The sequence below is a fragment of the Perca fluviatilis genome, chromosome 15 (assembly GCF_010015445.1).
Source record: "Perca fluviatilis chromosome 15, GENO_Pfluv_1.0, whole genome shotgun sequence".
Taxonomy (NCBI): domain Eukaryota; kingdom Metazoa; phylum Chordata; class Actinopteri; order Perciformes; family Percidae; genus Perca; species Perca fluviatilis.
This window is the reverse complement of record NC_053126.1, coordinates 6,296,036-6,312,351: the sequence shown is the minus strand read 5'-3', so window position 1 is coordinate 6,312,351 and position 16,316 is coordinate 6,296,036. Positions and strand designations below refer to the sequence as shown.

Here is a 16,316-nt window from a genome sequence, read left to right as displayed (position 1 = left end):
CAGATATCAGCAACAGACAGATGAGAGAGAGACAGAAAGAGAGTGCAAATTAATCTTAGTTTAAATACGGTGTAGTGAAATGGAAATCCTGTTTGATGGTTTTGCATGATGCAAATGCTTGTTTGTGTTGAATTCTTGCATTTTATACTTGTACCCTTTATGTACATATTGTTTTGTGTCAGCACTAGGAAATTGTTTATTTAAAATGTGTTTGAATAATCCTATAATTGTGCCATAAGCGGCCAGATACGAAAATAAATAATTCATTCATTTATTCATTGCCTTTAGACAAATACAAAAGTACAAGTTTTATAATACATACAATCATAATACATACATTTCCAAACCCCTTTGAAACATATGGCAATAAAAACAATGTTGGGAGCAACATACAGGAAATTACTTTTTTTCTCATCTTTTCAATACTCATATTATTGTTAAATTCTTTAAAAACATTGTAAAAACTTGAAAGATTAAAGAAAAACATTGAAATATGAAACCTTGTTATCTCTGTTTGTCACATCACTAAAGAAAACGAAAAAAGTTGACAAGTAGTTTGTGATGTACTGCACTGTACTGTACTGTACACCTTCAATATGTAAACAAAATAAATAATGGGAAGAATCTGTTTTTTTAATGTATTATGGTAGAATTTCATATTAAAATTTGTTGTCATACGGTGAGGATTAACTAAAAACGAAAAGGTTAACTTGTAGTTACAATCAAACTACAGTACTTGTAAAAGCTCAGCAACCTGATAAACAGAGTACTCTGCTGATTTGGCATTGCACTCCAGCAGAACAAGACATATTGTCTTTTTGCAATACCATTTTTCTTTCTAAAAAAAACTGGCACGTAAATTACCTACAATGCAACTCAATAACCAACAGTTCACCCTGGGAATGTGTGTGTTATGCTAGCAGCGGCTAATGTAGCCTGGAGCTGCTAGAGGTTAGTAATGGGACAACCGTCTCTTTTATGCGAGTCGGTTCAACCGGACGGTTGTTGGTTGGCCTACCAGGTTAATAGATTCGGTCACCGGTTCACGTGCCTGGGGAGGGGTGGAGGGGTGGGGGGGGAATTCTAAGATGCATCAGACATAAAGGCTTCTAGGATAGGTTGATAACTCAAACTTGCCAAGAACCTAGACACCCGTTTGATTCCATAGACTCATACAGTACCCTCGGTTACGGTCTCGTTCAGTAGCCTGGTGCGCGGTCTCCTCGTGACAGCTACCTACCATGCAGACTGCAACATTCACTTCTCTAACATTAACTTAACATAACTACCAAGATAACATGACGTGTATTTGTAGCCTAAGTGATGTACTTCCCCATCGACAATGTGTGAATTGCCATGAACACAATCATCTAAGATGCACTAGAAACAAGGATCGGTTGATAACTCAAACTTGCCGAGAACCAAGACACCGCTTGATTACATTAGACTTGAGCGGTTGAACAGTTACAGTCTCGTTCAGTAGCCTGGTGCGCGGTCTCCTTGTGACAGCCTACCTACCACGTAAAAAACATTTAACTTAACATATAACTATTAATATAACATGATGATTTGTATGTGATATCCATGGGTAATGTAGCCTACGAACTATGTACACAATCATCTAAGATGCACGAGAAATAAAGGCTTCTGGGATCGGTTGGGATAACGGTTACATTCGGTCTCGTTCAGTAGCCTGGTGCGCGGTCTCCAATCTAAAACTGTTCAACAACTCTTTCGGGCCAATCGTGCTGCTCGAGGTAGCCCATTTCTTGATTGATTCTAACACCACTCCAATGGAGACGCTAATGAGGTTAAAAACAGGAGTGAGTCGGTACATTGACGTATGGCACTCGATTCTCCCGGTTCAGTACCACGACTCTGGTTAATTAACCGTCTCTTTGGTCAGTTCGTCAACACTACTAGAGATGAGGAGCGGACTACGGAGGTCTGAAAAGCTCACTCCTCTCTAATTAATATCCCCAGATATGTTTCACTTTTAAACTTCTAGGGCCCTATCTTGCACCCGTCGCAGCGCAAAGCCCGACGCAAAGCCTGACGCAAGTGTCTTTGCTAGTTTAAGACCGAAGCAGTTGCAATTTCCCGTCTAGCGCCTACGTCGTTTAAAAAGAAAATGCACCTGCACCCATTTGTCCGCCGCCCATGGGCATGGTGGTCTTACAGGGAGGTGTGTTCAGGTGAATTCTTGGCGTATTGCTATCTTGAGGCAGCGGGAAGTGATCGCGCAATTGACCAACAAAAACCTGGATCTAAAGTCAATAGCGCAGCATTTCATTGTTATTTTAACAGCGCATTAGTAAAATGCTCCTAGGCTCGTCGCGCACACTATGCTTTTTACACACACACAGGGACGCACAGCAGCACACGAACATGCAAAAGATTAAAAATAAAAAAATTACAGTGCAAATCCGCCATCATAATAGCAGCGCGCCAAGGTCCAAACGCGCCTGGCTTTTAAAGGGAATGGGAGAGGACACTCTACTTGGTTTATTGTATGTTACGCCCAAAACACACTTATGAATGAATGAAGACACTAAGTACAATCCTTTTGAACCACGCACCTGGAGGAGAGTAGCTCCAGGAACAAAATTGAACATTTTCATTGTCCTTTATATTTTAACACTTACATTTACAAATCAAATTTTGGAATGCAAAAAGTTAAACTGGATATTTTTGTCCAACTTAATTTAGTTAAAAGTCCCTTGCCTTGTCTTGATTCGCAATTCATTATTTTGGGATATTTTACCCACATAATATAACACTTGACATAAGGTCTATTTACAGATTTTTTAAATACTTTCCTCAGTAACTGTTGAGTTTCAAGACTGATCACGTTTACCATTCAACAGTCTCTTCTTTGATGTTGAACACATTGTTAAATTCCTTGTCAAATAAATTCTTCAGTCTGCTGCCCACGGCAAGGAATTCAGCCTTGTCCTGCAAAAGAACATAACAGATCTCATCACTGTATGGCCTAACAAAGTAGTCTTAGCACCATATGTGTTAATGATGAAAACTCCTAACCCTGCATGTCATCGAATAGGGTTTAAATGGCATGGTTTCTTACTCGGTTGTATGTGGCACAGTTGGTGAAAATGAGCTGGATGTCGGACACAAACTCTCCAACAGTCTGGTAGAGTTGCTTCTGAAGTTTGTCTGCTACATTACCCAGCCACATCGGAGTCGTGATCGTAGCGGAGTAGTCTAACAACTGTGGGTGACAAACAGAAATGAAGGAAATAAAATCGTGATATCATCTGTCGCAATATACATATCGCAAAAGGCTGCGACATATCGCGAAAGACACTAAGTGTTGTGGTTATGGACATTTCTGTTGCCTGTTACTGTAATGTTGTAGGTTTCCTGTTTTGTATATTGTTTCTGTATAATGTTTCTGTGGCCTGTGTATATTTCGTTGTGCGTATTTCTGTTCCCTGTTGTGTGTATTTCTGTTTCCTGTTTTATTTTGATAGTCTGGTTTTTGGTCTTGTCCTGTCTAGTTTTGCTTCCTGTGTTTTCCCGCCTTTTTCGATTACCCTGCCACTCCTAATGTGTTTCACCTGCTGGGTCACCTGCCCCTCGTTACCTGTTACCCAGTGGATTTAGTCCTTGTGTTTCCCTTGTCTCTTGTCAGATCGTTTTGTGTCTGTTTGTGTCCTGATCCAGTCAGTTTGTATGTGTCGGCGTCAGCTTCTGTCAGTTTCCGTGCTTCCTGTTTCTTCCTGCTTGGTTTTTTGGATTCCCTTGTTTTTTTTCTTGTATTGTTTTTTTTGCCTGCTGCAGCTCACTTAGAATTTTTTTTCATGATAATAAAGAGGCGTTGTTTACTTTATAGACTGTGTACCTGTGTTATTACATTATCTGGGTCATATAACAGTGATATAACCAAAAGATGTCCTGAAATTCATTCAAAACTTTAATTTGTTTGAAAAAGTAATACATAAATAAATAAATGTGTTTAAATTGGACTGACAGAGACAATTATGTTGTTTTTCACGATTATTTTTGAGACAACTAATTGTACAGCAAAATTTTGAATTTTTTTACAGCGCTTTTAATTGCACCTTATTTGCTATTAATTAAATAATTGGAACTTTTTGGCATGAATAGGAACTGAGTAAACAGGTTGATAGGAATAGCGAAGAAAAAGACTTACATAGAGGCATGGGTTTGTAGCAAATATTTGTTCCTCGTCAGCATCGCACAGATACAGAAGGAGATACTGGCACTGCTGTTGATGTGAGAAAAGACTGATGAGAGACGGAGAAAACGGGCGTTACGATGTAACGACAGAGGGTCACACAGTGAGCTTACCAGCATGCAACGGGATATTTGGCGAGACATGGCTGCTTCCCTTTCCAGCTCATCCATGTAAAGCCACCCTTTATTGGTTCCAAATACACAGAATGTACACATCCATAGACTATCGTCCCTGCTTGCACAAACACAGACACACACAAACAAAATACATATGCACAGGAACCCACAATTATCAAACTTGAACAGAATATTTGTTTCACTCTAACTAAGTGAATGCCACTGACACAGGACTAGTGTAAAATAATAACTATTTACGAATATTTTGATAGAAACTTGGTTTGTATAGTTTTTCATTTAACAAGCTACCGCTAACAGCAAAGTTGCAGGGCGAAAAACAATGAGCTAATAGACACTAAATGGATTATTAGAACTTTTTTAAATTTTTTTTTATTATTATTATTATTATTATTATTATGATTATTAGAACGTACTTGGGAACTGCAGAGTCGGATCATCATTTTCTGTGGGTTTATAATATGAACAATACCTCCCACACGTAGTAATTTGATGGATTGTTCCTATAAAAAAATATTGATAAGTAGGCGTGTGGCGAGACGAGACACGCGATTGGGTTCACGAAAACGAGATGAGATTTTAACACTATTTTAAGGAAAACTTCAATTAAGAAATATGACTGGAAAAATAGTCTTTACTCAGAGAACCAAGGTTACTAACATAACCAAGCGTTTCATTGCAGAGATCTTCTATCTTCTATGCTAATTTAGAAGTCCAAGCCAGACTCATCTTCAAGCTAGAGATGCACCGATTACAACTTTCCAGGCCGATTCCGATTTTCGATTTTCTTTGAGTTAGGCCAGCCAATTCCGATTTCATTTTTTCTAACCACTTTACAGCACACACAAATATTTATTTTCTATCTTATCTTTAATAGAATATTTTGCACATAACATAGAAAATGTTTTGAACAGATAATGGATGACTATAAAATAGAACTATATAAATTACTCCTGGTGTTGGAAATTTACACACCTCTAAAGTACAATGTTACAACCATTTCCTTCTTTTTACATCCAATATCCAACTAAAAAAAATTAGATTTGGGTTTTTGGTGTCGTCCCTCCACGCCCTACTTTTTCCTTGCAGCTGTTGCATATTGCAAACTTGTTATCTTCTGCACACATGCTGAAGAATTTCCAAACAGCTGACATGTTGCAGGTTAATTCACAGGTTCCCTACATGTGCGAGAATAGCGCGGACACGCGCTTCACACTGCGAGCGCGTATGTCAAAAAGAGTCTGTGCTGTCGCGTCCGTGTGTGCTTGCGTGCGTCCCTGAAAACTGTAACTCGTATAACTTATGTTGTCAGTTAATTGTAGCGTTGCATGATATCGGCATATGTCAGAATGACCTGCCCGTCGCCGGAAAACCGGCCAATTGCATTACAGTGTCATTACGTACAAAGACACATACATCGCTTTCAGTCTCAATGAAACACATGACAAACGAACAACTTATATCACATAAAAGAAAAAAAAACTTTTATCAAAGCTCACCCTAACATGGTGTCTTCTACATGAGGCAGGTGACATTTCTGGTGGAAGGAGCGGGGGCAGTTATCACACACCACCAACTCTTCTTCTTCTTCTTCTCCAGTTTTACAGATGCTACACTCATCATCGTTTTTCTGATTCTCCTGCCAAGACAGACGTGACAGCTACTCTGATTACACACGGTACAATTACATGTTGTGTCTGAGAGAAAACGCTTCCTTGTTAAGACTTGTACTGTAGCTTCTTGCTCTTTAACATCACTGTAACATCAGCAATGGCCGTCACATTGTTTATGCAGAAAAGAAACTGACTGATCAAGAAACTTACCAGGTCTTTACAATCTGGTCTGCACAGTTTGCATTTGCACAGCAGTGAGTGGGACTCCAAGATCTTTGCCTGAAATAGACAAATCAACAGTGTCTTCCTCTTTGTTTCATAGTTTAGGTCTTGACAAACCTTGTGGCTCTTACATTGCCCCCTGGCTACAGTTACATTTTAGAGCTGAAACACAATTTTTATCTCACTGATAGCAGCCCCACTTCTTACTGTTTGCTCTCTTTACACCGTATCAGAGCTGTATTACGTTGCTGCTAACGCAGAGCTAATATTTCCTACTTCTGCCGTTTTGTTAAGCTGGCAAAAAATGTGGCGGCTTTTATTGGGGAAAAGGTTGACATTGTTATTGACTGGCTTCTTTATCGATACAACTTGAGTTTATTTGGCTGCACTATAAACAGATACACCCGTTTCTCTTCTGACACCATAGCTGCTCAAGAAGTGTTTGTTAAAAATAAACGGCACTTTATGTTACCATGGTAACACCGGGTGTCACCAAATCAACCAGGACTGAAATCTTGAACTTTCTCAGATTGCATCACAAATGGAGCATAGCATAAGTTCAGGCAGGTCACGGAGTCAAGCTCGGCTATTATCTCAGCTCATAGCTGACAGTCCCTAAGCCAGCACCCCAGCTGATACAGTGGCACTCATAAGTTTATGAACCCATGCTGAAGTTGACTAAAAAGAGGAATAAAAAAAACATCTTTTGGATATTGATCTTAATGCCTTAATAAAAAAAAATGAGGAAAAATCCAAATCCTGTTGTCATTGGTGCTGCTCTGTTCTGTACCCTAGGGGGATCCTGCCACTGCTGCTCTCCCTGCTTAAGGCTTTCCATGTATGCACATGGAAGGGCAGGAAGGTGTGCTCTTCCTGCCTCATGCTTTCCACATATGCACGTGGAAGAGCGGGGATGCCCCAGGGACAGAGCAATACCGCCAAATAAAAAATTACAGATGAATAAAATCAATTTATTGACAAAGTGGTCCTGACTGAAATGCAGAAAGATGCAAAGTCAATAATAACACAGCATCCTGATCATGGTTACCTCTAAGAGGACACCGATTGGTTCCCCTTCCCACTTGATGTCTTTCCTCCAGCAGCCACTTGTCTGACATGATGCCTTGTTCACAAACTCCACTGGGGTCATCCAGCTGGTCTCAGTGCGAATACTCTTCCCACAAGTCCCTGGTGGTGAAAGCATTTAAGATGAGACACACGTTACCCACTATGTACACTGTTCATTATACATAGTTAGCTTTTTGTGGATAGTAAGATGTAGTTACCCGACGCAAATCGTTTTTTGTGTAAGGTCCCCGCTAAAGCTCCACATGTAACTTTGAACACCTTCCTGCCGCTGTCATTGCTGGCTTCTGGCTGCTGCTCAGTCTGTTCCTCCAGCTCTCCTACTCCATCTGTAATGGACACACGTGGAACGCGTGAGTAACATAACCATTGCTATGATACTGGGATAGCATACACATCTAAAATAATTTCGGTTATTAGCGTGTGTCGACCCTGGATAACACTTTGAAGAAAACAGCACCTGTATCATCTGTGAAACTTCCTCTGCTGCTTGACAAAACCTGTTCTTCCAGGTCACAGTCCTCCTCTTCATCTTCTTCTCTCTCAGAACCTAAGAAATGGAGGAGGTGAGTTGCCATTTTTCCATTGATTGTATACTAGGGCTACACGATATGAGGAAAATATGCAACGTGCGATATTGTTGTTGAATATTCAGTTTCATAGTCAAACTTTACGAAACTGAACGTAGGAAAGACTAAAGAACTTGTTATTGATTTTAGAAAGAAAAACGAGAAGGTCTTTCCAGTTACAATTAATGGTCAGTTGATCGAAATTGTGCAGTCATATACATTTTTAGGTGTACATCTGGATGAAAAATTAAACTGGAAGGAGAATACGAATGTCCTAATGAAGAAGGCTCAGTCGAGACTGTTCTTTTTGAGAAAACTTAGATCATTCAAAATCAGCACAAAGCTCTTGAATGTTTTTTATCAAGGGATTTTAGCTAGTGTTGTTTTTGATGCTGTACTGTGCTGGGGGGGGGGGCAGTATATCTGTTGAGGACAAAAATAGGATAAATAAGCTAATCAAGAGAGCTCGTTCAGTTATTGGTCTTAACTCGGACGTACTGGAGGTTACTGTAGAGAAGAGGATTAGTTCAAAACTAAAAATTGTCCTGCTTTTTGAAGGCCATCCACTACACAATCCACTACTTGTTCAAAGGACTCAGAAGCTCTTTCAGTGAGTGATTGGTAATGCCTCGGTGCTCTAGTGAGCGCATGAGAAGGTCTTTTGTTCCCACAGCGGTTAGATATTTTAACCATCACAGTTAACTGTTGAATATTATTTTTGTCTTTTATAGTGTTTGTTTTTTACATTTATGTATTGTGAAATTGAATTTTTTTTCTTAAAATTTTGTCTCTTAATCAGGGTCTATTAATCTCCTAATGCAGAATTATTTACTTATTTGTCTGTTTGTTGTGTATTGTGTTCGATGGCTGTATGGTTGGTGGTACCTATCGGTATTAATAAAGTTTTTCAAATCAAATTCAAATCAAATATTGCTAACGATATCACGTGCAATACATTAACATATCTTAAAGTGTAATCAGTTCTGCATTTCTGCTGCTTTCAGTATTCTTCTACTTTATAACAAATTGCTTGGTGAATTTTCTTTCTTTAAGAATATTTATAAGGGCTTTTCCACCTTTAATCAGTCCCTCCAGAAAACGTGATTATGCGATCGCATAATTCAATGCATAATCAGCCCAATTTATGCGGGGGCCGCATTTTTTCAAATACGCCGCACTTTCGGCACATAAATTGCCGATTTCCGCGCAAAATATGCTGGGCTTGCATGATTTAATAATCCCTGCATTTTCGTTGCAAAAAAGTCACATATATCTTAGCAGAAAGTTGAAAAATGTTGCGTTTACTTCACACAAGAGCAGCCATTTTCCCCAGTTGCCATGGGAACGTTATGAAGTGACGTAATTACGTGACGTGAACATCATCGAAAAGCAGGGTGTTGGGGGAATCACTTTTTTTTCTCTTTTTCATCAAACTGCAGTTTTTGCAGGTTTCCGTAATTTTTGCAAGTTCCCACAATTTCATCGCATAAAATTGTGTAAATATCCCGCATATTCCATGGCATTTTTTTAAGAAAACGTGCCGCATAAACAAGGATTTTTGCCCGCAACAATCACAAAAAAACTCAGGACAGATGAGAAAGGGGAGCGAGAGGGGGAAGACATGCAGGATATCATCACAGGTCGGACTCAAACCCTGGACCTCTGCGTCGAGGCATGAACCTCTGTATATGTGTGCCCGCTCTACCGACTGAGCTATCATGGCCACGTTGCTTGGTGAATTTAAAACAAATAAAAGGAAATCATTTCCAACATTCTTTTATGGACAAATTGAACATTATATTGAATATAAAAAGGCACAACAACAAAAAAAAAGAAAAAAAAGAAAAGGAATGACAGTTACATTTTAAGTGCAGTTTCCTAATGATATTTTCTTTCAACCAACACAAAAAAAAATCTGTTTTGTGTCTATCCCGATATGTCGCAGCCTTTTGCGATGTTTATTGCGCCAGTTGATATTGCGATATATTGTGCAGCCCTGTTGTACACCTCAATTATTTCTCCTACATTAGCAGTTAAGAAGCTCCCTTTGGTCTTCTCTCAAATGTGTAATTTTTTAAAACTCTAAATTTCATGAATGCCAACTTAGATGAAAACAAAATTACATTAGATGGACAGATCTTGTAACAGCTTGTGAGGATGCAGCACTCTCTCATAAGCTATCAAAAATACTCATCACTGTTTTGCACTAATACAACCAACCTGTTAAATGATCAGATGGGAACAGGGGCTGCTTGGCCTATAACAGGAAGAAAAGGACATGGCTCACATCAGGAACACTGACAACAAGAAGATACATTAGATCATTTATTTATTGATGCATTTTCAGCAGTTTTTCTTCTTACCTTTTTACACCCTCCTTTGTACTTCCCTGCTTTCAGGTGACCTTCCTGCAGTGAAATAAAAACAAACTGGGTGTGAAGTGATCTAGAGAGGCACACGCACATGGCCAATGTTAAAGAAAACAAGTAGTTTCACAGTCTTGTTCAATGTAGATTCCAAAATAAAAATCAGTTTTCAACCAACCTTTATTAGTTTTGCCAGTGGGGTGCCCATACATTTAATGCTCAACTTCCAGTTCTTATGGCTCTGCTTTCCCACAAACCTCTCAAATTCATTGGGAGTTAACCACTTTCTGTCAACCACAATGCACTTCTCCCCTGAAACATTCAACACAAACAGGATTGGGGATGTTGTTAGTCTACATCCACGACGTTTCACTTCCGGGATTGCTCAGGTGTCACTGGAAATTCCGCCGGATGTCCATTACCTTCCGCTTTCTTTGAGTTGTAATTTTAAACTCCGGTGGATTTCTGAGGACTATGGTTAACTGCTCCTCAGATCTCTGCAGGGTAAATGCAGACAGCTAGCTAGACTATCTGTCCAATCTGAGTTTTCTGTTGCACGACTAAAACAACTTTGGAACGTACACACGTTCCACAAAAACAAGTTCCTTCCCGAGGCTATTTTGCAGAGGCACCGTGGCTCCATCTGGCGCTTAGCACCGCCCAAGACGATTGTGATTGGTTTAAAGAAATGCCAATAAACCAGAGCACGTTTTTCTCCCATCCCGGAGTGCTGTGTGGACTAGCCAGACCCTCCTCTGCAGCGCTGTGGAGGAAGGTCTGGCAAAGCGAGGCTATGGATGGGTTAATGTCAACCAAAACTCATCTGCTGTGATGACCAATCTTCTCCGGTCAGAATTTACTTATGAAATGTTATCATAGAAAAAGTTGTATTCAGTGAAATCTGATTTAAGATCTCTGAGCCTGGTTCCTATTCACGGGTTTCACTGTTTTGTTTTCCTTTCTAGAGAAGACAATGATGATGGTTTTTCTTTTTCATAATCAGATACTTCAGTGATTGAGTTGTACTTACCTTTAGCCAGTCGGTGTCTGTTCAGTGTCCCGTTCCGGTCTCCGCAGGTCACAGGCAGCTGGAGCTTATAGATGGGCCAGGTCCAAATGTCGTTCTTCTCTCCCTTCTTCAGGGGAGAGGCTGAAGAAGGGAGGTGGATCGTCATCGCAATAGCAACTTGCGCAATAAACACATCGCGAAAGGCTGCGACATATCGCGATAGACACAAAACTGTTTTTTTGGTGTAAGTTGAAAGAAAATATCAGTAGAAAACTGCACATTAAAATGTAACAGTCGTTCTTTTTTTTAGTGGTGCCTTTTATATTCAATATAATTAATAATTAAATAAAAGAATGATGGGAACAATGTTCTTTTATTTGTTTTAAATTCAGCAGTTTTTGTTGTATTGTAGAAGAATACTGAAAGCAGCAGAAATGCAGAACTGAAACAGTGAAACAAAAGTGAAGCATAAGTGGAAGGTGACTTACAGAAGCAGAGTTTCTTGGATTTTTTCCTTGGAGTGAACTGAGATGATGGACCGGCCTGCTCCTCCTCCTCTTCATCATTATTGCGCACGCTGCTACTTCTTAGTTTTCTCTTCTTTTTCACAGAGGTTTTTTGCTTCTTCTCTCCCTCCTCCTCATCTTCTGAAAGCTCCTTCCTTTTCCCTTCATCTGCCTCTTCCTTTTCCACGCTCTCGGGCACTTCAAAATGGAAAGACCCTGCAGTTTAAATGAATGCCCATAGGATATAAATATCAAGTACACATCAAGTCATAGTGTAATAATGTCTTTTTTAAAAAGTCTTATTTTCTAATCCAGTGCTTCCCAACCTTTCTGACAGGGTGACTCAAAATGTGGATACAATATGCATACTTTTTTAATTGTAATTTCAAAAAAAGACAATCTGACCGTCCATGAGACTTTTGTGGAGAAGCCGCAGGGTGGGATACTGGTTCATGATGGTCTCCTTGAAGATGCAACCCCAGAACGTCTTGATGCGCTGCGATTGTTTTTTCTCCAACAAGTCCAAAATTTCATAAAGACCTTTCCTCATGTTGTCTTTACTCTTCATGCGACGCACTTTCTGCACACACAAAAGTACGGAGAAAATAAGGGTTTAATAATCCAACAGTAGCCTTTGTATACAATTATCTATTTCTTTCATGAATCACTCCAGTTACTTCGGAAAAGACTGCACACAGGGGGGAGACCGGGGATGGTTGTAACAGCACTAGGGATGTTCCTCAACACTTGGCTAATTTCCCTCATGTTTAAACATAAATTCAAACTAAGGACTAGTCGACTAATGTGTCTTCTAGTCTAAAAGTAAGAAAAGACTCAGAAAAGAGCCAAAATTGAGCACAATTTAATCTAAATGTAAACAGGACCACTGAGGTCAGACCTACCCATGTGAGCCCCATGAAGAGGAGATTGATCGGTTTACAGAGGGCAGCATCACAGACTACAACAACTTCTGTGTCGACTGCATAGTCCCAGCAAGGACTGTCCATTGTTATTCAAATAACAAACCATTGGTAAAGGACATCCTGAATGCAAAGTAGAGAGCTCACTCACCTTATTCACCTTGTAGCCACTGGGCCACTGGTGAAACAGCAGGGGGCCAGCACAAGGACTGCAGTGTTTCCTCTACGTTGATTTGACCGTGGTGGCCCCCCGCGGTAACATTTATACCCCCCACGGTATCAGAAATAGGGCTGCGTTGTTAGAGCGCATGTAAGGAGAATAGCGCGGACACGCGAGGATATCTAGCCAGTTGAGATTGCGTGTGTACGTCCATGAGAACTGTAAGTCGTATAACTTACGTTGTCAGTTCATTTAAGCCTGGTCTTTTAATTTAAATTAACTGCTGATTTTCGTTGTTTGTATTCTTCACCTGCGAGCTAAATTGCTCGTGGCTGTTGATTCGATAGCGATTGCTGAACAACCTCGCCCACGTTTGTATTTTAGGTGCATTATTTACATGCTGAAGTAGTTACACTGCATTAAGATAATGTAATTAATAATAATAATAATATAAAAAAAATAATAATATAAAGTAATTGTTATTTGCTACAGAATGCTTAGCCTATATGTCAAGATCAAAGTTGGCCTATATAGTAACTCAATGGGGTTACGGACCTGCCCCCACCGCTAAAAAAAACTGTGAAGGTCTAAAAGCTGAGGAGGAAACCCTCCAGGAGTGTTTCCATACAGACTGGGAAATGTTCCAGGAGGACTACGGTGATGATTAGGGCTCGGTATTGTTAAAAAATTAACACTAACAAAGTGCGAAATTTCCCCTCCCGACTAAGTGTGAAAAGTCTGCTACACAGTGAAGTGAGGATAGCCTACATTTTAAAGTGCAGTTTTCCGCTCATGCTCTCTTTCAACTAACACAGAAAGTCTTTAAGTGTCTTTCGCGATATGTCGCAGCCTTTCACAATGTGTTTTTTGCACCAGCTGATATCGCGATATAAAAACAATATATTGTGCAGCTCTAATCAGTAATCTTTTGTACATAAAGTGTAGCGTGGGTTATTGTTTCCTAGTCCATGATACAGTAATAACGAGGTGTGTGAATGCTGGTGCCTATACTCATACAGACCGGCACGAGCACTTCATTCAAGAAGGATCCATATGAGGAAGCATAAGGGCGGGCGACAGTGGCGGTTCTACATTGAATTACACCCTGGGCGAGACCCCCCTTCAAATTTTTCAAGTCAGTCTTAAAACAATTTGTAGTAAATGAATGCACCATGACTGAAGTATTTACATGCACTGTAGCTACCTGTAGTATGTACAGTATGACCTGTGTACTACTTAGGGCTGTGCAATTAATCAAAAATTAATCGTGATTATGATTTTGGCTCCCAACAATCACAAAAACAGAATAATCGAGAAAAACAATTATTTAGTTCATTACTTTTTGCAAGTAAACTCTTATTTTCTCTTGTGTTCTGAATGAAAAAATAAAGTTTAAATAGGAAAAGTATTAAGGCAAATTTCACAGACGTGTTTTTTTAATGTTGATTTATTTAACTTTTTCCACTGTTTTTTAAGTTCAATAATTGCAACATCTTTCCAGAAGTTAATGAGTAATCGTGTGAAATTACCGTGATTTCAATATTGACCGAAATAATCGTGATTATGTTTTTTTCCATAATCGAGCAGCCCCAGTACTAATATCTAACAACATGTGGCTCACTGGTGTGTTTTTGGAGGAAGAAGATTTATCAGGCTGTGGTTTGGGTCTTTAATGAGATTTATTGATAAAAAACTACAGACTATCGCCAGCCCTAACCTTTAATAGATTAGTTGTTTTTTAAAGACAGAAAATACAGATTGCTTTGTTTCTTTTGTTATGACATCACAATCACTATATTTGACCACAATATCCCTAAAAGCATGTTTTAGGTGTATTTATATCAATATGGGGGTAATACTCAGGTGTCCACTTGTATATGAATTAGGTGAAAATGTACTCCAGCACATACAGTAATGCTATGCGACGTCCCAAACTGGACACATCTGAGAGTAACTTTTTTTTCATGTAAAATGTGAATATTTCAATGGATATTCCAAATATATTTAAAACTTAGCCTATAATGAAGCTAATTATATATTTGGTAGAACAGGCGCTCACACTCACACTGACACACACACACACACACACACACACACACACACACACACACACACACACACACACACACACACACACACACACACACACACGTTCTGTAGAGTGGAGGAGAAGGATCTTTTTTTTTAAGTGCCCATGCAGCCCCCCATGTGTCCTGAAAAAATGCCGCCCCGGCTGCCCGCTTCGCCCGTGCCAAAAACCGCTACTGGCGGGTGAAGGCGGTATTAACAAATGCATAACGTTTCCACTTCCGTAACTTAGGGTACCTTGTATTTGTCCTCTGCGATCAGGTCGTGGTCCCTGAGCTGGTCGAGAAAGGTGTGCGGTTTCTCCAGGCAGGACATCTCGGTTTTATGGCGGTGGAAAAACCGCAAAAGTTCCTCATTCTCAAGCCAATCCATCGGGTCCATGGGTGGTCGGGGCGGACACTTCAGCACACTCCCCTGCAAAGAATCACCAGACCCAGCGAGACCTCTTCTGCTCCAAAGGCTTTAAGTCGACGTCACGTCCATATGGCTCAAAATAAACTACTTTAGAAAGGCTCCCCCCCCCCCGCTCTTTTAACATGCAATAAAACCCTTTGCATAAACTGTCCTGCTTGACAGGATCTGAACAAATCTGATCTGGTGCAAATTAAAATCTGAACACGGTGCAACTTAAAATGAGCAACAACAAGTTCACTCTGCTACTAAAAACAATAAGCCAGATTTATCTCAGTTCCTCTTTTCTCCCAAAAAAACCTAAATCGGTGAAGTGAGCAATGCGCCCGCTCCTCCAGCCTGTTCTTCCTGAAACAACCAAACAACTGGCTTCTCGGTTTCGGTGACGTATGGAAAGTGAAAGTAATAAAGTATGGGCCTTCTTTCTGTCGCAGTTCTGGTCAGTGGCTGCAGGGGGCTGCAGAGTCCTGACTCCCTTTGTATTTGTATGTTTTGGTCAAGAGGTCAGAAGAAGTATTCAGATAATTTACTTCAGTAAAAGTAATACCACACTGTAAAAAAAATACTCTGTCACAAGTAAAAGTCCTGCATTGAAAATGTTACTTAAGCAAAAGTGTGTAAGTATCATCATGAAAATGTACTTAAAGTATTAAAAGTAAAAGAACTCAGATGCAGAAAAATCCTCATATTGTAGAAAGTGGAAACAATCCCAACAGTTTTGTGTTTAATGGTCTAATCATCTCAGCTGGACTTGTAGGACCATGCATTGTTGGGTGGTTTACAGTCATTAATAATAAAACATATGTTATAAACTACATGTGTTTTGTGTGCAAAAATCTAAATCCTTAAAGGTCCCATGGCATGAAAATTTCACTTTATGAGGTTTTTTAACATTAATATGAGTTCCCCCAGCCTGCCTATGGTCCCCCAGTGACTAGAAATGGTGATAGGTGTAAACCGAGCCCTGGGTATCCTGCTCTGCCTTTGAGAAAATTAAAGCTCAGATGGGCCGA

At 39.8% G+C, this 16,316-nt stretch overlaps 1 protein-coding gene across 4 annotated transcripts; it reads right to left on the bottom strand.

Moving 5' to 3' along the window:
* Positions 1-2,397: 2,397 nt before the first annotated feature.
* sp100.1 (SP110 nuclear antigen, tandem duplicate 1) lies at positions 2,398-15,695 on the bottom strand. 4 transcript variants are annotated; one of them, XM_039825218.1, is made up of 16 exons: positions 15,130-15,695; positions 12,130-12,304; positions 11,707-11,922; positions 11,240-11,359; positions 10,388-10,521; positions 10,207-10,251; positions 10,064-10,100; positions 7,735-7,824; positions 7,475-7,603; positions 7,237-7,376; positions 6,177-6,245; positions 5,853-6,013; positions 4,333-4,450; positions 4,175-4,249; positions 3,086-3,229; positions 2,398-2,955 (listed from the first exon to the last, which is right to left on the bottom strand). In XM_039825218.1, exons 1-16 carry the CDS (start codon positions 15,271-15,273, stop codon positions 2,854-2,856), a joined length of 1,899 nt encoding a protein of 632 aa, XP_039681152.1. In that variant the 5' UTR covers positions 15,274-15,695; the 3' UTR covers positions 2,398-2,853. The 4 variants fall into 4 exon arrangements, with proteins under 4 accessions (XP_039681152.1, XP_039681151.1, XP_039681153.1 ...); XM_039825217.1 differs by having other exon boundaries at positions 2,400-2,955; positions 11,707-11,940; positions 15,130-15,692; XM_039825219.1 differs by having other exon boundaries at positions 2,400-2,955; positions 5,853-5,992; positions 11,707-11,940; positions 15,130-15,692.
* Between the last annotated feature and the right edge of the window lie 621 nt (positions 15,696-16,316).

Bases quoted from the DNA above. Each gene is read 5' to 3' on its own strand.
- sp100.1 (XM_039825217.1), bottom strand. From the start codon at position 15,273: ATGGACCCGATGGATTGGCTTGAGAATGAGGAACTTTTGCGGTTTTTC. The intron at 10,101-10,206 runs GTAAGAAGAAAA...TTCCTGTTATAG, and splicing joins ACAAAGGAGGGTGTAAAAAG to GCCAAGCAGCCCCTGTTCCC. The intron at 7,604-7,734 runs GTGCTGTTTTCT...TGTCCATTACAG, and splicing joins AAGTTTCACAGATGATACAG to ATGGAGTAGGAGAGCTGGAG.